General features: G+C 37.1%; 1 protein-coding gene across 1 annotated transcript in view; it reads right to left on the minus strand.

Moving 5' to 3' along the window:
- CUBN (cubilin) overlaps nt 1-22,122 on the minus strand; it is a 273,800-nt gene that overhangs the window by 215,613 nt on the left and 36,065 nt on the right. The window contains exons 18-22 of the mRNA XM_074358517.1: nt 6,825-6,969; nt 6,421-6,599; nt 3,863-4,028; nt 3,308-3,524; nt 676-806 (exon numbers count right to left, since the gene is read on the minus strand). Coding sequence (XP_074214618.1) covers nt 676-806; nt 3,308-3,524; nt 3,863-4,028; nt 6,421-6,599; nt 6,825-6,969 — 838 coding nt within the window. The remainder of the gene's footprint in view (nt 1-675; nt 807-3,307; nt 3,525-3,862; nt 4,029-6,420; nt 6,600-6,824; nt 6,970-22,122) is intronic.

Below are 22,122 nucleotides of genomic sequence, written 5' to 3' on the forward strand. Positions count from 1 at the left end.
CCCACAGGCTTTGGGGCTAGGGGGCATCTCTGGTTAAAGTCTGACCTTCAAGACCCTGCTGCCAAAGGGTGTCTGTTTCCCACACTGCATTTGCAAAGAGCAAAGTAATGATGAGAATTAAGCAATGGGAAAAATACAATAAAAGGAATACATGCTGAAAAGGATCGGTTTCATTAGGTCAAATTTAGAAATGTATATTTTGATAAGAAAGCTTTCATTTTCTGCCGTAGAATTGCACGTAGTAGTTTCTTATTCTATCTGTTGTTGTCCTTCTTCCAATTTCATAAAATAAGTGTTCAGTCTCTTCAGTAACTTTTAATTTGGATAGAATTTGAATCTCACAGAAAAGTTGCAAGAAAAAGCTCCCCAGTTCCTTTTACCCAGATTTACTACATGTTTACGTTTGGCTCCCATTGCCTTATTGCTCCTAAGAGCATAGTCTCTTACAAAACCACAGTGCAATTACCAAGATTGGAAAATTTGCCATTGATAAAATACTCTTACCTAGGCATTACTCTATATTTGATATGCAGGCACTGAAGTCACTGCATTTCATTCTAAATGCATTGTGTCCATTACATTCATTACGTTCCCACAGACTTCGCCATGAAGTGTTCTCATAGCTTATTTTGTAATGGAGCAAATGAAACCAAGCATATAATGCTGTTCTGTTACCTGACGATGTATCAATTGCTTCATAGTCTATTAAAAAACCTTCATAAGCAAGGTCAGAGTCAGCCACAAATAGAAGCCTCAATGAGTTGGTACCACTGGTAAGAGAGGGTGGGATGGATTTTCCACAATACCTATTTGAAACAAAGAAAGAACACAGGTTGAAAACTTTTAGCACACTGAAATGATGGACCAAAAATTAGGATATGTAAAAACAATAATAATAATATCCCCTATTAACCTTAAAAATCAAATATATTTCAAGCACAAAACATTTACAAAGTTGCTAAAGATCAGCCAACCTCCTTTAAATACTTTTGTGGGTGTGTGCCTAACTATGTGATTTATCCTATATAAGAAGCTTAATGAAATTAGAAATGACAAGCTATAGCAGGTGACGATATAGCATATTAATGAACATATTAACAGAAATGTAATGAACACACTTACACAACAAAGGGAAACCATGTATTATAAACTCATAAAGTCAGCTCTCTCCCTTAGAGGTTTTGTGACTTTGAGTGGATCACTCAACCTCTATGCCTCAGTTTTCCCATCTGTAAAATGGGGATGATGACAGTACCTACTTCATAGAGTTGCTTTGAGAATTTTATGAGTTAATACACTGTATATACACTAGAACAGTGCCTGGAATATTAAGCCTTGTATAGGTGGAATCTATCCCCTTTAAATCACGGCCCTATGCAGAGGTTGAGTCTGATTATTAAACCATGCCAAGGTTTTGCTGAAGAAAGCAATTTTACTCAGAATAACTATTCTAGTTAGGCTAAAAGTTTAACTGTAATAGAAGACATTATGTCATGAGAGTTCATCTAGAGACACATTTGTAAGAATGACTAAGAAATAGAAATCTCAATTCAAAGGGCATGTGATAAAAGCAACCTAGTGGAATGATAGGCAAAAAAAAAAAAAAAAAAGAAAAGAAAAGAAAGAAACCAAAATAAGAGGAAGAATTAAATATGGGAAATGGATGTTAATTTCTGAGGAAGAAAAAAATTTGGTGTATAATATCATTTAAGTCTTTAAAATAATTTAATATTTTGATTAAAACAAAGGGAGATGAATTAATATTTTAAATGTCTCTCTACATGCCCAGGTCTGCCAAATTTGGACAAGATCATTGTAGTTTACGTCACTCAGCAAAGATTATATATTTTCAGTGATTATGAGTCAAGTATGATAAAAAAAAGAAAAAGAAATCTGAAAACTGAAAGATTAGGACAAGAAAGCAAAAAGTAAAGAAGAAGAAAAAACTAGGAGAAAAAATAAGTTTACGGAAACAATGGGTAAAGTAAAAATTCTTTAAAAAATGGATGAGGGAAAAGAAATTGAAACACAAAAAGAAGAAATAAAAAAAGAAATCAGGAGATTTCTATTTCCAGCAAAGAGGTAATAACAGGGACTGGACTTACATAATCTTGTATAAGAAACAGCTGAAAATCTGGACAGAATATATAAAACAATGGCTCTCAAGACATTGGATATGAAGCAGTGAAGGACAATGACTCTTCAGAGACAGCAGACAAGAGAGTTTCAAAGCAAAACTGTAAATGATCAAACTGATTCCAAGTAACTTAACTGCATTCCAAAACAAAGCTTAAGAATACTTATAGCAATGCAATCCAGTGCACAAGCCCAAAATTGAAAATGTCTGGCATCCTACTAAGCATGAAAAGAAGGACAAAGTATAACCTATAATGAGAAGAAACATTAATCATTCAAAGCATAGCAAGAAATGACACAAAGACTGAATTAGCAGACAAAGACATCAAAATAGTTTTAACTGTATCTCACCGATTTAAGAAGCTAGAAGAAAAAAAAAATAAGGTGTAAAGACATGGAAGATATAAAACATCACCCAAACTGAATTTCTAGAAATGAAAACTACAATGTCTAAGATAAAAAATGCGTTTGGTAGGATTAACGGCAGAATGCACACTGTAAAAGAAAAGATGATTGCACTTGAATACAAAGTAATAGAAACTTTCCAAAATGAAATGCACAGAAAACAAGGACTCAAAAATCAAATGAACAAAGTATTGATGAGTTGTGGGACAACAGCCAATGGCCTAAGATACATGTAATCTGAGTCCCAAGTGGAGGGGAAACAGAAAAAGCATTTCAAGAACTGACAGCCAAAACTGTTTCAAATTTCTTAAAACTATAAACCCTCAGATCCAAGGGGCTCAATGAAATATTATGCTGAGAAAAGACAGATGAAAAATGAGTACATACAGAATGATTCCACTTTTATGCAACTTCAGAATATGTGAACTAATTTACAGTGACAGAAAGCAGCTGAGTGGCTTCCCAGAAAAGGATAAGGGTAGAAGTGAGGAATTGTAACAGGCAGGAAGAAGGCTTGGGGGTAATGCACATGTGCATTAGCTTGATTTTGGTGACGCCTTCATGGGTATATTCATATATCAAACTTAATTACTATTGGCAAAGGCTACAGAGTAGTGAGTCATGATGTAGAAATGGTCATTGAGAAGTGTGTTGACCTCATCTGGTTTTTATAACACAACATGGTGGATTTTAACATCCTTCACTGAAGCAGGCATGCAAGAAAGCAAGTTTTTATGTTAAAAAGACAAAAACGAAATAGTATCACCTCCCAAGAGATGTGTCAGACTCAGCGTCATAGATTTCTAGATAATCCTTGGTGCAATTGTAATGAAACTCCAGATGAAATTCCCTGAATAGGAGGTGAATCAAGTGACCAGGTTGGACTAGTATGTGCCAGGTACAGTTGACACCATGCGGGTAGATATTTGGATGGCCAGGACTTTGAATGCTTCCTGTTGACTCTGTAAGAACTTGTCCACATGCTGTTAAAATAAAAATAATGATTATTAGAACAAGGAACTAAAATGCTACCTGGAATGCCAACTAAAATAATCTGATCATAACCTCTTAATAGATCAAAAAGAAAAATGTTCCTTCTATGCCATTTAAGGTAACCTAGTTTTCCCCTTACTAATACATCAATTAATATGAGCTGATTAGGAGATATATATTTTCTTTACCTTTGAGTCTGCTTTAAAAGTTTTACAGTGTAGATGACCAAACATCTACAATGTCAATTCATTTTCTATAATAATTTATTTCTATTGTTCACTTCTCTGATACAAGCCCAAAAGGCAAAGTTGAGGAGTCAGTCTCTTACCCAAAGCTTCAGTACTAAATCTGGCCATGAAACCATGATTTTCAGCAGAAGAGCTTTTCACAAATATGACATGAAGAAAATTGTACACAGATGTTACAAGGGACGGTACGTCTGTGCCACAATACTTCTTATTTTCAGAAGAACCCAAAATGGAACTGCTACCAATCTAAGCAAAACAAAACAAAACAAAACAAACAAACCAAAAAAACCACAATTTTTTAAATGTATTTTGAGAGATATTTATTTTGGAAAACTGCATCAAAAAAATTTTTTTTCTAAAATGTTTTATTAGTATGGTAAAAATCCATTTTAGAATATTTTAAGCACCCCAAAAGAAACTCCATGCTCACTGGCAGTTATCCCCCATTCACCTCAAACCCTGGTTCCAGGAAGCCACTAATCCATTTTCTGTTTCTACAGATTGCCTCTTCTAGACATTTCAAATAAATAGAATCATACAATATGCGTTCTTTGTGCCTAGCTTCTTTCACTTAGCATAACATCTTCGAAGTTCATCCATGTTGTAGCGTGTGTCACTACTTCATCTCTTTTTAACGCCATATAGCATTCTGTTGCAGGGATACATCACATTTCATTAATCCATTTATCAGTTGATGGGCATTTAGGTAGTTTCCACTGTTTGGCTACTATGAGTAACAAGCGTAGTCATTCATGTACAAATGTTTGTGTAGATATATACTTTTTTCATTTCCCTTGGGTACACATTTAGAAGTGGAATTGATGGAGCAAATGATAACTCTATGTTTAACTATTTGAGGAACTGCCAATTGTTTTCCAAAGCAGCTATACCTTTTAAATGCTAACCAGCAGGCTTTAAGTGTAAAAGGGTTCCAATTTCAACTCTTGTTATTATCTGACTTCTTGATTATCGTCATTCTAGTGGGTATGAAATAACATCTCATTGTGGTTTGATTTGTATTTTCCTGATGATTAGTGATGTTAAGCCTATTTTTCATGTGCTTATTAACTAGTTGTACATCTTCTTTAAGGAAATATATATTCATATTCTTCACCCACTTAAAAAAATTAGATTAGTTGGGTTAATTTTGGGGAAGTCCAATTTTTCCAATTTTTCTTTTGTTGTTTGTGATTTTTGTGTCATAACTAAGAAGGCTTTGCCTAACCCAAGGTCAAAAAACTTTGTTTTCTTTAAGAGTTTCATCATGTTAGCTCCTACATTTAGGTCTATGATCCATTTTGAGTTAATTTTTGTATATGGTGCAAGGAAGGGTTCCAGTTGCATAATTTTGTATGTGCATATTCAGCAGTATTTGTTGAAAAAAATATTTTTCTTATTGAAATGTCCTGGCACCCTTTTCAAAAATCAATTGTTCATAAAGGTATGAATTTATTTCTGAACTTTCAATTCTGTTCCATTGCTCTATATTTTTATCTTTACTAGAATAACATACTGTTTTGATTATTATAGTTTTGTTCTGAGTTTTAAAATCATAATTGTGAATCCTCCAATGGTGTTCTTTTTAAAGAATGCTTTCAGTTACCCCAGTTCCCTTGCATTTCCACTAGAATTTTACAATCAGCTTGTGAATTTCTACAGAAGTGCCAGCTGGGATTTTCATAGGGACTGAATTGGATCTTTAGATAAATTTGAGAAATATTGCCATATTAACAACATCGTCTTCTAATCCATTCACATGAGCCATCTTTCCACTTATTTAGGTCTAATTTTCTTCACTGATGTTTTGGAGTTTTTGAGTACAAGTTTTACACGTCTTTTTTAAAGATATATTCCTTAATGTTTATTCTTTTTTATGCTATTGGAAATGGAATTCTTTCTTTGATTTCATTTTCAAATTATTCATTGCTATGAAAAAGAAATGACTTTCATATTCTGATCTTAGATTCTGCAACATGCTGAATTTATTAGTTCTAATAGTTGTGTGTGTTTGTGTACAGATTCTTTGTAATTGTCAACATACAAGATCATGTTTTCTGTGAATAGAGCTAGTACGCCTTTGTTTTCATTTCATTTTACTTCCGTTCTTTGTTTAACTGTTTTATCAAGAATTTCCAGTACAATGTTGAATATAAGTGGTGAGAACAGGCATCTTTGTCTTTTTGCTGGCCATAGGAGCAAAGCATCAGTGTTTCATCACTAAGGTTGATGTTAGCTGTGGGGTTTTGATAGATGTCCTTTATCAGATTAAGGAAGCTCCCTTCTATTCTTGGTTTGTAGAGTGTTTCCATCATGAAAAGGTACTGGACTTTGTCAAATACTTTTCTTACATCTGTCGAGGTTATGATGTGGTTTTTTTCCCCTATATTTTATTTCACACTAACTGATTTTTGGACCTATACCTACCTTGCATTCTTGGGATAAATCCCATTTGGTCATGGTATATACTCCTTTTTGCATGCTGCTGGATTCAGTTAGCTAGTATTTTCTTGAGGATTTTAGCATCTGTATTCCTAAGAGATACTGGTCTGTACAAACCAGTTTTGTTTCGTGCAACTGATTTGAGGATAACATGACATAATATTTTTAATAATATCCAATCAAATGCAAATGTTCTTACCTCAATATAGTCTGTATCACAGTGGACAGAACTTCCCACTTCAAAGGCAGTGAAGTTGAGGAGGATGACTTGGCTTTGGGGTTGGTGGATGACCCACCTACAGATCTTTTCTCCTGGATACACATTAGGATAAAAGGGAGAGCGAATGACCCCTTCTCCAGTTAATTCTCCTCCACAAGCTATAAGGATGAAAATGACAGTAGCGTTTGTCCAAAGATAAGCGACTGTTGCCTTCAATTTTATTGCAAAGTCTAACTGCATAAAGATATCCCAGAATGTGACACTAGTATTAGAATTTCCCCCTTATCACTGGGGGACATAAAATAACTAAATTATTTCATGAAATGAAAATGTTACAGTCAGGCAAATTAGACACCTAAAAATTAAGGCAAAAGTTTTCTTACCAACTTGATAAACAGCTCTGAAACTAGCTCTTGCAACAGAAGCATCTATTTTAAGTCTCATCCAGATACTATTAGTAATGGACTTAATGTGAGAGAGGGTTTCATTGCCACAGACTTTTCCAAGCAAGGTTTCATCATCTCGAACCTAAACAGAAAAATAAAATTATCTGTAATCCTAATCAACAAAGTTACCTTGGCCATGGTGGCATTATTTCGAGATAAGAAAATGGCAGATTCAAAATGAGTTATATTCTAATCTGGGTTACATATTCATATTATGAAAGGTAGTCAGTGGGTCATTTTTTAGCACCTTGAAAGGTAGTCAGTAGGTCATTTTTTAGCACAATGCAATAATAGCAAAAATTGATTTAAAAAATCTTAAGCCAAAAAAATCCAAAATCATAAGAAGTTTTAAAATGTTCTCCTAATAATTTCCACAATGTCAAAAAGGAAATAAATTTACAATTTTGCATTATTTAGAAAACAACAAAATATGAGAACATAACATATCAAAATTTGCAAGTTTCAGCCAAGTATGTAATCAAAGAAATTCAAAGACTAAACTGCTTTCATTATTGAAAGAAAGAAATACAAAGTAGATGAAAGAGAGTCAACTTAAGGAGTCAACTTTAAAAATTGGGAAAAAAAAGATACCAAAATGAGAAAAAATAAAGTACAAATAAAAGCAAAACCTAATAAAATACAGAAAGGTAAAATCCGTAAATACATTCAAGAACTGGTTTTTTGAGGGAGGTTAGGGGATAGAGATATGAAAAGACATGTCTTTGGCAATAAAGATAAAGGAAAATAAAGAAAAAGAACAAAAACTGGAATAAGCATAAATACACAAAATCTAAAAAGACAAAGACACAGATACTGAAAAATTTGTTCATTATGGTAATTCTACATAGAACAGTATGTTGAATATTTGAAATAGTTATTTCAGAAAAATTCTTAAAATTATTTCAAGAAGAAAAATAAAATTTGAGTAGACAATAAGTCATGGATAAAATTGAAAACATTACCAAATAATTACTCTCCCCCCCAAAAAAAGAACTAGAAAATGCTCTGTCTGGTAAGTTATTTTAAACTTTTAAGGATCAAGTAACTCCCATATATAATTTGTTCTAAGGAACCCTAAAACATGGAATGATTCCCAAATAATTTTTCTCAGAACCATCTCACCAAAACCCAACATAGATAATACAGAAGAAAAACCATGGGTAGATCTTACCTATTAATATAGATACAAAAATCCTGAACACAGTTTTGGAAAAATGAATTCACTCCACTGTTTGGCTTACATATCAAATCAAACATGAGAAGAAGAGTAATACAAAAGTTGTTTGAGATTATAAATTATTCATTAAGCTCATCAATAGATCCCAAAGGCTAAACTGCATATCTCTGCAGATGTCAAAAAGTTTGTTGGCATTCCTATTAATTAGAAACAAAACTCTTAGAAAGTCAGGAGCAAAAAAAATTTCCTTCTTATAATAAAGACCACTTATTTTAAATCAACAGTCAGTATCTTATAGTGTAATGGCCTTGAGCCTGGTCTATGAAGTCACGTAGACTGGGTTCAGTTCCCACCCTTGTCACTTACATAACCTGAACAAGTTACTAAATCCAGGCGTAGCTCAAGGATTTGCTGGAGCCACCAACAGAGGACACAAATGTGTGAAATCCTCAGCAACATGCCTAGTACTAGAAAATGTGGGCTCAAGAATAGCTGTTATTCTTGAACTTTTTAAAGGTGACACACTAGATGTTTCTCACCCAAATCAGGAATTATTGCATCGATGTACATACTACCCTTGTTATATAGAATTATCTTGGAAAAGCTAGCCATCCAATATTAATCCATTCCCTCAACTAACATCATCAAGGCGTCAGTAAATGCTAGGACCTCTGCTGGTGACCTCACTGTGAAAGACAGCCACCACTCACAGGAACTCACTACAAGCAAGCACATTGTTTTTAAAAGGCATGAGCATCATGTTTGGGCAAGTGCAGAGTGCTACATCATTACTTAACACAATGGTTCTCTAGGTACAACAATAGGCATTTTGGAAATCCGTGAAGACATTTTTTGTTTGTGTTTTAATTTTTAACACAATGGTGGTGGGGCACTATTGGCATTTAGCGGCTGGGGGCCAAAGATACTAAAACACCCTGAAATGTAAGAGACAGTCACACACAACAAGGATTCTCCTGTAGCCTAGGTGATATTCATTGCAGCAACTTTTATAAGTGTAAAATCTAGCTCTATTTTATATTCTAAATGCAAAACATTTTTGCTGAGTTTTAAAATACACCAAATTTTCCAAGATGACAAGTAGAATGTAAATCCAAAAAAAAAAAAAAAAGCTCTTTTTAATTTTCTCCTGGAAATCTGCCAAGAATTGGTCACCATTTCAGAAGATTCATCAGCAGCGTCCAGAGCCATGCCAGCAGGCATTTCCACCGCAGCGTTGAAATGGTTCAGGGAGCAAACAATTTACGACTTCATTTTGTCTTCAAGTGCAGCTTGGCCAGACTTTTAACATGCTGACATCACTCTTTTTTTTTTTTTTTCCCCACTTTTCTTTGCTTCTCCTAAATCTTACACTTAGAACTTTATTTTTATTTATATAATGTATGTACACAGTGTGGGCTTATATCATCTATGAATTTCATTGCAGAATAGTGTGAGGGTGATCTCAAGGTATTAAAGAGAACCACTGACTTCACCAAAAACTCTGAACTCCCACAGAGGATTAGGGAATATTTCTCAACAGAAATAACTTTTTTTTTTAATTGAAGTATAATCAGTTTACAATGTTGTGTTAGTAACTGGTGTACAGCACACTGATTGAGATAGACAGATAGATGATAGATAGATAGATAGATAGATAGATAGATAGATAGATAGATAGGCAGACAGACAGATGTTCCTTTTCATATTCTTTTTCATTATAGGCTATTACAAGATATTGAATATAGCTCCCTGTGCTAGGCAGTAGGAAGTTATTGTTTATCTATTTTATATATAGTAGTTAGTGTCTGCAAATCCCAAACCCCCAATTTATCCTTCCACCTCCCCCTTTTCTCCCCTGGTAACCACAATTTTGTTTTTTATGTCTCAAAAGAAATAACTTTTATGCTGAAACCTGAAGGAATATCCAAGTCAAGAGGAACTGGAAATAAAAGAAAGAGCTTCAAAGTGTGAACCTCAAAGCCGGTGGGGACATGGCAACACATCCCTCCCACCCGTAACTGGTGGAAGCATACATTTCTGGAACAGAATTGGACAATATATATCAGGAGTCTTGAAAATGTTCATAGTTTTGGACCCAGTAACTTTAAGTCCAACACTCCATCGTAAGGAAATCACTGAAGATACAGGCAAAGACACCCAAGGATCCACGTCAAAGCACGCTCTGGAGTAACAAGAAGTAAAAATATTCCAAATGTCTAACAATAGGAGGGCAATGAAATAAATGATGGTACAGCCATACGACTGAGTCTCACACAGACATTGAAATTGCATGCCTTTCCTCTGGCTCATTCCCAACCAGCTCCTTTACTGAGCTGTAACACAAATTTCACATACGCCCATAAAGTTATGCTAAATAGTTCTCTAACCAAACAGCAAACCTCTGAGGCAAGAGAAAATTTCTGTTTCACCCTCAGCATCTAACACAGACCTTTGCAAATACAGTGTGACAGACGCTCGTCAACTCACTAATCTTAAGGCATGGTATGATGGTTCCATTTTTGTTAGAGACACAGACATACCACAGTTCTTGGAAACCAGAAAAGCATGAAACACAGAGTAAGATATCTTCCTGCTCTGGAATCCTCCAAGGTGCCGTTCGCTTCGGCTGAGATTATAGTATCTCTTTTCTATTCTGCCCATTAGAAGATGACAAGAGGGAAGAAAAACAGCCAAATAGCAGCAGAGCAAGCTAAAGTGGGCCGTTCCCATGGGCTTCACTAATGAAATTCAAGGACTTCAGCAAGGAGAAAGGCAGCTGCAGTCCAAATGTTTTAAGAGGAACTTACAGGGCTCAAGGGCTTTAAACCTAGAAGGTACAATTGATTTTGGCTAGGTTTCCCTCTCTCTGTGGAAACAAAACCTTATTAATTCCAAAAGCCTGTCTTCTCCCTGGATCCCAGACATGGCAATACTGTAACCACAATCCTTAAATGCTCTAACGTGACCAAACACTGTTGCAGCACATCTTGCATTCAATATCACAGGGCTTGTGAATTTGTATACCCCTCCCCCACAACAACAAAAAAAAACCCCAAAACCCTCTTTCCTTTGTGTTTGTGCACTGAGCTAGACTGCATTATTTTTCTTAATTGTTCACATCCGTCTCTGAAAGAGGATTGAACATCTCTGCTCCTTGCCCTGTAACTTGTGATGCCTCCCTATGGAGAATTAATATTTATCCTTCCCATCATCTGTGGGCTTGGCTATAGGGCTTGCTTTGCCCAAAAGAGTATGAGCAGAAGTGATGTACCAATTCCCACGTAGAGGCTTGAGTCAACCATCTGTACCTTTCTCCTCTCACAAGACCAAGGGTCAGGGTCCCAGGGACAGATGGAACGAGGACCAGACCAGCAGAGTTGCCACTGACCCTAAACCAGCATGTTAACATGAGTGAAGAATAAACATATATCGTTGTAAGCCATAGAAATATTTTGTTTATTGTCGGTTTTTACTTGTTTCATCGTTAGTGACTGTTACCGCAGCATCACTTAGAGATAGATGACTCCGACTTGGACCTGGCTCATACTGACAAATGGGTTTTCATAAGAAGTCACGTGAAGCCATACCCTGGTCACTTCCAGAAGCATCAACACACCACATTCGTTCTTCATTGCTGTTCACCTTTACAAACCAATGATAAGGACCATTTCAAGATCTATGCCGACCAGGCCCAGATTTTTCATTGATTGCCTTATTCATTCAGCAAACACTGATTGTTTCAGGCTGAGAGAGCCAACTGATTACATATGACCCATGAGTTTTAACCCTATGGAACAGTCTGAATGGCTTCTGATTTTTACAGGCAGCAGACTGAACTTGTTCCTGAAGAGAAACGGCTCATAAAAATTTTTTTAATAAAAGAAGAGTTTTCATAAAGGACCTACAACCTGTAGAAAGAGCTAAAATTAACTAGGCTGAAAAACATGGTTCATATGAAATTTTCAGTGTGCCTGGAGCCCAGGCTTTAGCATCTGTAGTGGATCAGGTCCCAAAGCCAGGTCTTCATCCCCGTGCTCATTTGTTTGTATCTGCTAAGTATCCAGATTTGTTTTTATATAACAATTTCATAACTCGAGTTAAGTATTTAATCTTAATTCAAAGCAAACCAAATACGCTGGCATTTAGGTTTGGTCCAACCACGAGCTGAAAACAGAACCTTCACATCCAGTGGTATTTAACATGTGGCTTCCTGCGCAGCGAGTGACCAGTTGGAATGTCTCTTAGCTAAATAAAGACTTGATCCCAGAGACCAGCCTCGGGTTAATCTGCGCACACAGGAGAGGGATGTGGCCCCGTTCCAACCGGGAGAGTAAAGGGTGAGGGAGAAATGAGATGAGAGAAGCCACCCAGGGACTAAATGTTACTTTCTTAGGTTATGATCTTCACTCTTCATTATTTTCATGATTTCATAGTTAAATTTGTAAAGCTTTGTATGCATTATGAAATAATGTCCCTTCTGAGATCTTTTTCAACAGAGTAAACTGTGAACGAAGAATACTGCAAACCATATCAGTAACAAAGAATGCTGAAGCCATCAAGTCATCAGCGGCTGCCGCCACCCCCTAGTGAGGACAGGCCTGCAGCCCAGCCTCTGCAGCCACTCACAGTGGTGCTCTCTGAGGGGACTCAGAATAAGAAAGGACAGGATACTGGCCCTAGATAGCTAGGTGCTTGTCAAAGAAATGAATACAATGAGCCCAAATGTTTCCTTCCTCCTATACATTGAAAAGCACTACATTCTTTAACTTGAGATGCCTGGTTTTCTTTAACAGTTATCTTTATTGTTCCAACTACCTGGCCTTTGTCGTAAAGCTCCTATGTATCCTTGCTCCTCCCCTACCTCTTTGGAGCAGTCCCTCAGAGTGATCTGACAGGCTGTCATCCCAGGCTGAGTCCTCAGAATTGTCCACCGAATAAAACATATCTCAGCTTTTAGGTTGTGCATTTATTTCAGTCGACAAAACTTACCCTTCTTCTGATTTTTAAAAATCTGCTTTTCTAAAACCAGGAATACGTGTCCAGTTTTACCTAAAAGTGTGTTCCTCTATGATCGTAAACGCCAGTGTCACCTGCTCCTACCCGCTCTCCCCTCCCCATCAACAGAATGATCGTCATGTTACCTCTTACTAACCATTCACTGCTGTGCCAGCCACTGTGCTAAGAACATTCCGACTGTTTCCCTTTTCATTAGAAAAAAAAAAAAAAAAAAGGCTAAGTTCTTTACCCCATGTGCAAAGCCCTACAAGATCTAGTGCAGCCTAACTCTTGTTTTTCTCTACCCCTGCTTTGTGATTCCAGCCACACTCATCTGTTTTCAGTTCTTTGTGTTTGTCAAGTTTTTTCTCAATTCAGTCTCGAAGGCTCTGTCAGCGCCTCTACCTGGAACCCTCCTTCTCTCGGCTCTTTGCTTTGCCAACGCCTTCTCGTCCCTAGGGAAGCTACCTCTGACCATTCAACTGAAGTCATCAACCCTTCTGCTTTCTCTCATATCCTTCCTTTCCTTCACGATACTTCTCCCACCTTGAAATTATGCAGTTGTGTTCTTACTCGTTCCATCTCTCTGTGTTTTACACACCCATCCCTCAGCACAGTGCCCGGCATCTAAATCGTTTGATAAATATTTAAATAACAAATACATAAATGAGTGAATGATCTCTGAAGCCTGCTTTACAGAGTAATACCACTATACTATTATGGATGAGGAAACGGAGGCTCAGGGACATTAAATATCTTGCCTTTAGTGAAACAGAGAGTCAATGTCCTTTATCATGTTTCCATGCAATATTGTTTTCACTTACACCAACAAGCACCAGCCATCCTCTCCATTTGCCCCAATATGCTCTGATTAACCCCATTTCCACAGACTCTTCTTCTGCCTCACTGCTCCCCGGCTCACTTGTTCTGCTAGGTTTGTGTTCTCCAGGTAAGCATGCTACTCCTTTACATACAGGAAGGGCGCATTCTACACAGTCCCTCACTCCAAAACTAGACCGTGCTACCATCTCAGTCTATCTTCCAGCTCCCATGGCGCCAACCTGTACGATTATTCCACCGGACCAACAGCATGCTTTATCACTTCATTAAAAAGCCCAAGATGGCCGAGCAATCATGGGAAAACTGTGCTGATAGCAAAAGTGTTAATAAACTAACCAAATGTTTCTCGTCTCTGCCCAAACCCCAAATCCAATATGGTAAAGAATGCAGACTATTGAACATCGCTCCATTTCCCCCCTTTTTACTACCATCTATAGAAAGACATGTCTTTGAACTAAAATTAACTTCAATATGTGCTTAAAAGAAAACAATACTCTTCAGGCTCCTCTGGTGTTTGCTTTCTGCAGCTACAATCCAGCTTCTGGTGTCAGAGATCTTCTTCTTTCTCTGCCATTTGGGTTTAGACCCGTAAGAGTTTTTCTGTGAATCACAGCCACGAGACTCTGAACAGCATGTCCCCTGGAGGATAACGAGTGTGCTCAGGTAGACCAAAATTCACAGCCCTCCCTCCACCATCCCCAGGGCTGGAGCTGAATAGCTCCAATGCCTAACAAAGAGCAAAAGGAAGTCCTTTGTGAATCTGAATTCCTCTAAAGATGTGTGGGGATGTGGGAGTGATGCGCAGAGCCCAGCTGGGAGCAGTGGGGGTGGGATGAGAGAGAAGGAGAGAGGGAGGAGGTGCTGACAGGTTCAGAGGGAAGACAGATCCTCAGTGTTCTAGTGTATTGTGCTCTCACACTTCCCCATTTATTTATTTTTTTTAGTTCTTTAAAATCTTAGAGAGTTTACCTAGTTTTGATCTACAGCATTTTCTTTTTATTTTCTGCCTTGTCTTTCATTTCATTTTCTATTTTCTTCCTCAACCTACTAATTATTTAGGAGCTTATAGATTTCCAAGAAGTTGGACATTAAATATTTTTTAACAATAATTTCCAGTTGCATCACATTATAAAGAGATATGTGGACAATTTCTGCTTTGTGAATTTACTGAGATTGGCAAGAGGGCTAAAATATAATTCATCTGTCATCCCATGACATTTGTAGAACAGGTACACGTTCCCTAGATTTCAGAAGCCAAATTTAATGTAACTTTCTTCTCCCTGTCTTATTAATTAGTTATCAAGTCCTCTGTGCCGTTTATTTTTGTTTTGTTTTCCTCTTCTAAGAAGGAACAACTTCCCCAGAAGCCCTCCTTTTCCCCAGAAGGTTCCTCTCCTTCCCCTTCCCTTATCCATCTCTCTTCTCTGTTAACTTTCCACTCTCCCCAAGTCTTGGTGGGGAGGGGACAGATGATCTGGGATTGGCCAAGGAGACTTGGTGAGGAGAGCAGGTCTATTCACTTCTTTCCCTTTCACATCCCATTTCAAGCCCTGGGCTTAGCACCACACAGGCTTCTGAAATTATTATTCAGACTAGTACTTGCATTCCCTAGGATTAAAAATTAAACTTTCATTATTGCCTTACATGTCCTTCGCTCAGAGTTCGGAGGCTTAAATCACTTATGAAATATTAATGAGAGGTGCTGCCTCCCATTCTGGAAAGATGGCTCTGTCGCATTCACTGAACTATTCTATCTGATTTAAAAGCTCTCTTAGACAAAACACATGGACTAAGAGTTGATCTATTCTTGCCATGCTGACTTTTTTATTACCAGCCACATCACATCACCCATGGGCAAGGCACAGTTTCAGTTGAAGGAGCTATATAAATCCAAGAATTAATATGTAAATGTGTGTTTCTTGTTTAAAAAAGAAAAAGAAAAAGAAAGATATGCTATACTGAGTGTGGGCAATACCACATGTATTATCTTTTGTAGTTAAATTTCATTCTCAAATAAATGTTTATGGTGCTCTCTTACTGAGCAAAAAGTCTTTCAAAGCCACACTATACATGAAAGAAACACACTCGGCTTTGGTATCTTAATCTACATTTAAAGGACGTATTCCCATGGCAACAAGCCATCCAGAACTACAAAATGAGAATATTGGGGATCCTTAGAAGTACATCTATTCACACTCAAAAGAAAATTCCCTATTATCATTCTCCCCCATCTCTCTAGAATCACCTCTTTGGTCTTCATTCTTCCTAACATTTTGGGTGGTCTTCTCTCTCTTGCAAATAGAGTTAATAAATGTCAAAGCCATCTTCCCTCCAAACCACCAGTGTATCTGAAATTCTATTCTTTTTTTTTTATTCCTTTGATTAAACATGTCATTTTTAGGTATATCTTTTAAAAATGAAACCATTTTGGGAAGCAATATATTGACTCATAATGATGTTATTTGAATCTGGTTCCAGTATCATTTTCTTCCACACCCACTGTCTGAAACATATGAAAAGAAGTAGGTGTACTTTTTCCTAAGGGCCTAGTTCACAAATTTTCCCTTAGATAGATATGGTTAACTTTGACCTAAGATAATACACGCCTGTCTAGACTCCTACGTAGGTACATCGAAATCCTGTTCTGACAATAATTAAGAGCTTGACTTTTGTGTCCTCAATTTCTTCATTTGTAAAATTAAGGATTTAGATTAAATGACCTTGGAAGTCCTTGCTGGTGCTAAAGTTCTATAAAACAATTGGCTGTATTCTTTTAGGTGGCCAAGGATATAAGAGAAGTCTATTCAATTATTCCAATCACGGTCCATGACCTGTTCTTCTGATAACAGAGTTCTTTTACTTTTTCCATCAACACCCCTTGAGAAAAATTTGATCCTGACTCTGTGGGTATGTGTATACATCAGAATGCTGATACTTCAATGGCCAACCATGAAAGGTCCTCATTGGATGTCTCTAAACTAATAAGTTCAGGGTAGGGGTCAAATTTGGCCCAAGAGAGCCTTACATTTATACAGTGTTTTTAATTCTTCAAGCTTCTTTTATGATTTATTTCTTTGATTTATCTTCACAAAGTGTGAAGGAAAAGGTAGGGCATCTTACAGAAGTAGGAACTCAAGTATCTAGATTAAGAATTGTCCAAGGTTATAAGCCATCCAATGGCTGAACTAAAATAGGAACTTAGACATAGTGTTGAGTGGAGGTGGCAGAGTAGAAAGACCCAGAGCTCAGTCCCTTCCACATGTGCAACAAATGCACAACTATTTACAGGGTACCTATCCATGAGAATGACCTGAAGACTCGCAGAAAAGATTTTCCATAACTAAAGATATAAAGAAGGAACCCTAATGGACAGACAGTAGTGGCAGACATGCAGTATAGTCAAGACCCATATCCCCAGGTAGGTGACCCACAAATGGGAGGTTAATCACAACTGCAGAGGTTGTCCCAGTGAGTGAGGGATTGGAGCTCCACATTAAACTCCCCAGCCCTGGGCATCCTGCTCTGGGAACATAAGCCCCCAGAATGGCTGGCTTTGAAGGCCAGCAGGGTTTGTGCGCATGGGAGACAGCAGGCTATAGGAAACAGAGCATGCAACATCTCACACACTGAGTCACGGTGCAGGGCCATGAGTCAGACTTACGTGCTAATCTTGGAGAGACTCCGAGACAGCCAGAAGGCAACTGGGACTCCCTGTGGGGACACAGATGTTGGCAGCAGCCATTTTGGGGAGCTCATTCTATCACAAGGACATTTGTGCTGCCAAGTACCATTTTGAGTCCTTCCTCCAGTCTGTCAGTGTCAGGGGCTTATTTGCCCACCAGTGGGCTGGCAATTGGCAGTGGTCCTCCAACCCTGCAGTGAGCCACCCTGGGACCTGGCCACACCCACCAGCAGGCCAGTACCAGTCCCAGGATGCCCCAGGCCATGTGGTCAGCCACACTGGGGCTTGGACCCACCCACCAGTGTGGGTTGGTAGCACCACACAAGGCAGGCCTAACAGCCAACTGGAGGATGGGCCAGCCCCACCTACCAGTGTGTCCACAGTAGTTGGCTCTGTCACAATAGAAGGGCCCAGTCAGCCCACACAGGGGGCACCTCTAGAGCATACAGCTCTGGTGACCAGAGAGGATTATGCAGCCAGGCCCCAGAGAATACCTCCTACATAAGGTTGCTTCTCTAAGATTGGGAAATATAATCTCCCTATCTAGTACATAAAAATAAACATAGAGAACAAGGCAAAACAAGAAGACAGAGGAACATGTCCCAAACAAAGGAACAAGAAAAATTCTCAGAAATAGAACTAAATGTGGTGGACATAAGTAACCTATCCAATAAAGAATTCAAGGTAATAAACTTAAAGATGCTTAATGAAATTGGGAAAAGAGTAAACACAGTCACAAGATTAACAAATAGAAAATAAAGAGAAGAAGCAAAGAGAGCTGAAGAATACAATAACTGAGATTTAAAAATATACTAGAAGGAATCAAAGGTACATTAGATGATACAGATGAATGGATCAGCAAACTGGAAGACAGAGTAGTGGAAATCACCCAAGCTGAACAGAAGAAAGAATTTTTAAGAATGAAGACAAAGAGATAAAAGAAAGTTAATGGAGAAACCATACATGACCCCTAAAGAACAAATACCTTTTATATGTCACCATTCTTATTATATTACTATTACTACTTTTTTATATATTACTTGCCTTTAAAAAGCCCTGTTTCTGTGCACAAAAACAAAAAACAAAAGCAATGTCAAAATAGTAAGTAATGACTATCACTCTCACATGCTACAAAGAGATCAAAAAGAAAAGGGCATGGATTTAGGGCTGAGATAGTGTTGGTGCTAGTAAAGAGAGCAGGTGAAATCAAACCATAAGGAGAAAATCAATGTTGTAGGGAGGTAGCAAATGGTGACAAAGTGCAAAAAGCAAAATCAGAAATGACAACTTCATTAATATAGGAGAAAGAATTCTGGGGGAGGTGGATGAGGAAAAGAAGGCAATATGCTATGTGCACAAAATTTGTAGAGTGGCAGAAATCTATAAACATTTAAGAGGTAAGTAAAACTTCTAAGCAACTGTAAGAATCTCGTTGAAGATGGGTATCATGAACTCAAAACAAAAGCTGAGCAGAAATATTTTTGCCACACCATTCAGAAACACTCAGGAACTTAATGGATAGAACTTTAGAGCAGCACATTTGTTTGGCATAATAAGCAGAATGGAGACTCAAAACAGACAGATCCTTGGGGGTTAGAGGTCACACTGAAACTGTTTAACCAAATCACATTTCAGGCAATACAGCAGGTGAAGCCTGACATAGAGAGAAAATAAAATACGGATTAGCGGTCTTAGAAGCAGGGACAGCAATTGTTAGTCCGTGGTAACTGGTCTTTCTCCCCTATCTTGATTCTCCAATCTGGATTCCCAACAAAAATCAACTTCACTACAACATAGTAACTATAGTTAGCACTGCTGTATGATGCATAGGAAAGTTATTAAGAGAACAGTTACTAAGAGCTCTCATTACAGGAGAATGAATTCTTTTTCCGTTTTCTTTTTATTGTGCCTATATAAGATGATAGATGTCAACTAAACCTATTGTGGTAGTCATTTCACAATATAAGTAAATCAAACCATCAAGCTGTACACCTTAAACTTAACAGTAGTGCTTCAATTATTTCTCAATAAAACTTGAAAAAAAATTTTAAAAGATAATGAGGATAGTAAGAGACTTCATCAAGTGTATATAACATCACATTATAGGGGTCCCAGAAGGAGAAGAGACAGAGAGAGAAAGAGGCAGTAAACTTACTTAAAGAAATCATATCTGAAAACTCCCCTAACCAGGGAAAGGAAACAGATGCATATTATCTGTACTATACTAGTTTTGGATGGAATTATATATATTAAAAAATATATATAAAAAAATCCATTTTATCTAATGTATCATTTAAAGCCATTGTTTTCTTATTGGTCTTCTCTCTAGATGATCTGTCCATTGATATAAATGGATGGTAAAGTCCCCTACTATTATTGCTACTGTCACTTGCCCCCTTTGTTTGTTAGTATTTGCTTTATGTGTTTAGGTGCACCTATGTTAGATGCATATATATTTATAATTGTTACATCTTCTTGTTGCATTGATACCTCTATCATTATGTAGTGCCCTTCTTTGACTCTTGTTACAGTCTTTGTTTTAAAGTCTATTTTGTCTTATATATGTATTACCACCCAAGCTTTCTTTTTGTTTCCATTTACATGGGGTAACTTTTTCTATTCCCTCACTTTCAGTCTGTGTGGGCATTTATTTATTTATTTATTTATGTTAACATTTTTTATTGATTTATAATCATTTTACAATGTTGTGTCAAATTGGCAACCACAAGTTTGTATTCAATGTCTGTGAGTCTATTTCTGTTTTGTATTTATGCTTTGTTTGGTTTTTGTTTTGTTTTGTTTTGTTTTTAGATTCCACATATGAGTGATCTCATACGGTATTTTTCTTTTTCTTTCTGGCTTACTTCACTTAGAATGACATTTTCCAGGAGCATCCATGTTGCTGCAAATGGCATTATGTTGTCAGTTTTTATGGCTGAGTAGTATTCCATTGTATAAATATACCACTTCTTCTTTATCCAGTCATCTATTGATGAACATTTAGTCTGTTTCCATGTCTTGGCTATTGTAAATAATGCTGCTATGAACATTGGGGTGCAGGTGTCATTTTGAAGTAGGGTTCCTCTGGATATATGCCCAGGAACAGGATTCCTGGGTCATATGGTAAGTCTATTCCTAGTCTTTTGAGGAATCTTCATACTGTTTTCCACAGTGGCTGCACCAACCTGCATTCCCACCAGCAGTGTAGGAGGGTTCCCCTTTCTCCACAACCTCTCCAGCATTTGTCATCTGTGGATTTTTGAATGATGGCCATTCTGACTGGTGTGAGGTGATACCTCATTATAGTTTTGATTTGCATTTCTCTGCTAATTAGTGATATTGAGCATTTTTTCATGTGCCTATTGATCATTTGTATTTCTTCTTGGAGAAGTTCTTGTTTAGGTCTTCTGCCCATTTTTGCATTGGGTTGTCTATTTTTTTCTTATTAAGTCATATGAGCTGCTTATATATTCTGGAGATCAAGCCTTTGTCAGTTTCATTTGCAAAAATTTTTCCCATTCTGTAGGTTGTCATTTTGTTTTACTTATGGTTTCCTTTGCTGTGCAGAAGCCTGTAAGTTTCATTAGGTCCCACTTGTTTATTCTTGCTTTTATTTCTATTGCTTGAGTAGACTGTTCTAGGAGAACATTTTTGAGATGTATGTCAGATAATGTTTTGCCTATATTTTCCTCTAGGAGGTTTATTGTATCTTGTCTTATGTTTAAGTCTTTAATCCAGTTTGAGTTGATTTTTGTATATGGTGTAAGGGAGTGTTCTAGCTTCATTGTTTTACATGCTGCTGTCCAGTTTTCCCAACATCATTTGCTGAAGAGACTGTCTTTATTCCATTGTATAGTCTTGCCTCCTTTGTTGAAGATTAGTTGACCAAAAGTTTGTGGGTTCATTTCTGGCTCTTTATTCTGTTCCATTGGTCTATATGCCTGTTTTTGTACCAATACCATGCTGTCTTGATGACTGTAGCTCTATAGTATTGTCTGAAGTCTGGGACAGTTATTTCTCCAGCCTCTTTCTTTCTCTTCAGTAATGCTTTGGCAATTCTAGGTCTTTGATGGTTTCATATAAATTTTATTATGATTTGTTCTATTTCTGTGAAATATGCCCTGGGTAATTTGATAGGGACTGCATTAAATCTGTGTGGGCCTTTAGATCCAGAGAAAGTCTCTTTTATACATATCTTGTTTTTCACCCATTCAGCCACTCTATATCTATTAATTGGAGTATTTAGTCCATTCACAATACTAACAAACACAAAGGGAGAAATTGATAGTAACAATAATAGTAGGGAAATTTAACACCCATTTACATCAATGGACAGATCATTTAGATAGAAGACCAATAAGAAAACAATGGCTTTAAATGACACATTGGATCAAATGGATTGTATATATATAAAACATTCCATCCAAAACCAGCATAATGCACTTTTTTTTTTGAGTGCACATGGAGCATTCTCCAAGATAGATCACATGCTAGACCATAAGCCTCAATAAATTTAAGACTGAAATCCTATCAAGCATCTT

This window comes from Camelus bactrianus, chromosome 35, assembly GCF_048773025.1.
Source record: "Camelus bactrianus isolate YW-2024 breed Bactrian camel chromosome 35, ASM4877302v1, whole genome shotgun sequence".
Lineage (NCBI taxonomy): Eukaryota > Metazoa > Chordata > Mammalia > Artiodactyla > Camelidae > Camelus > Camelus bactrianus.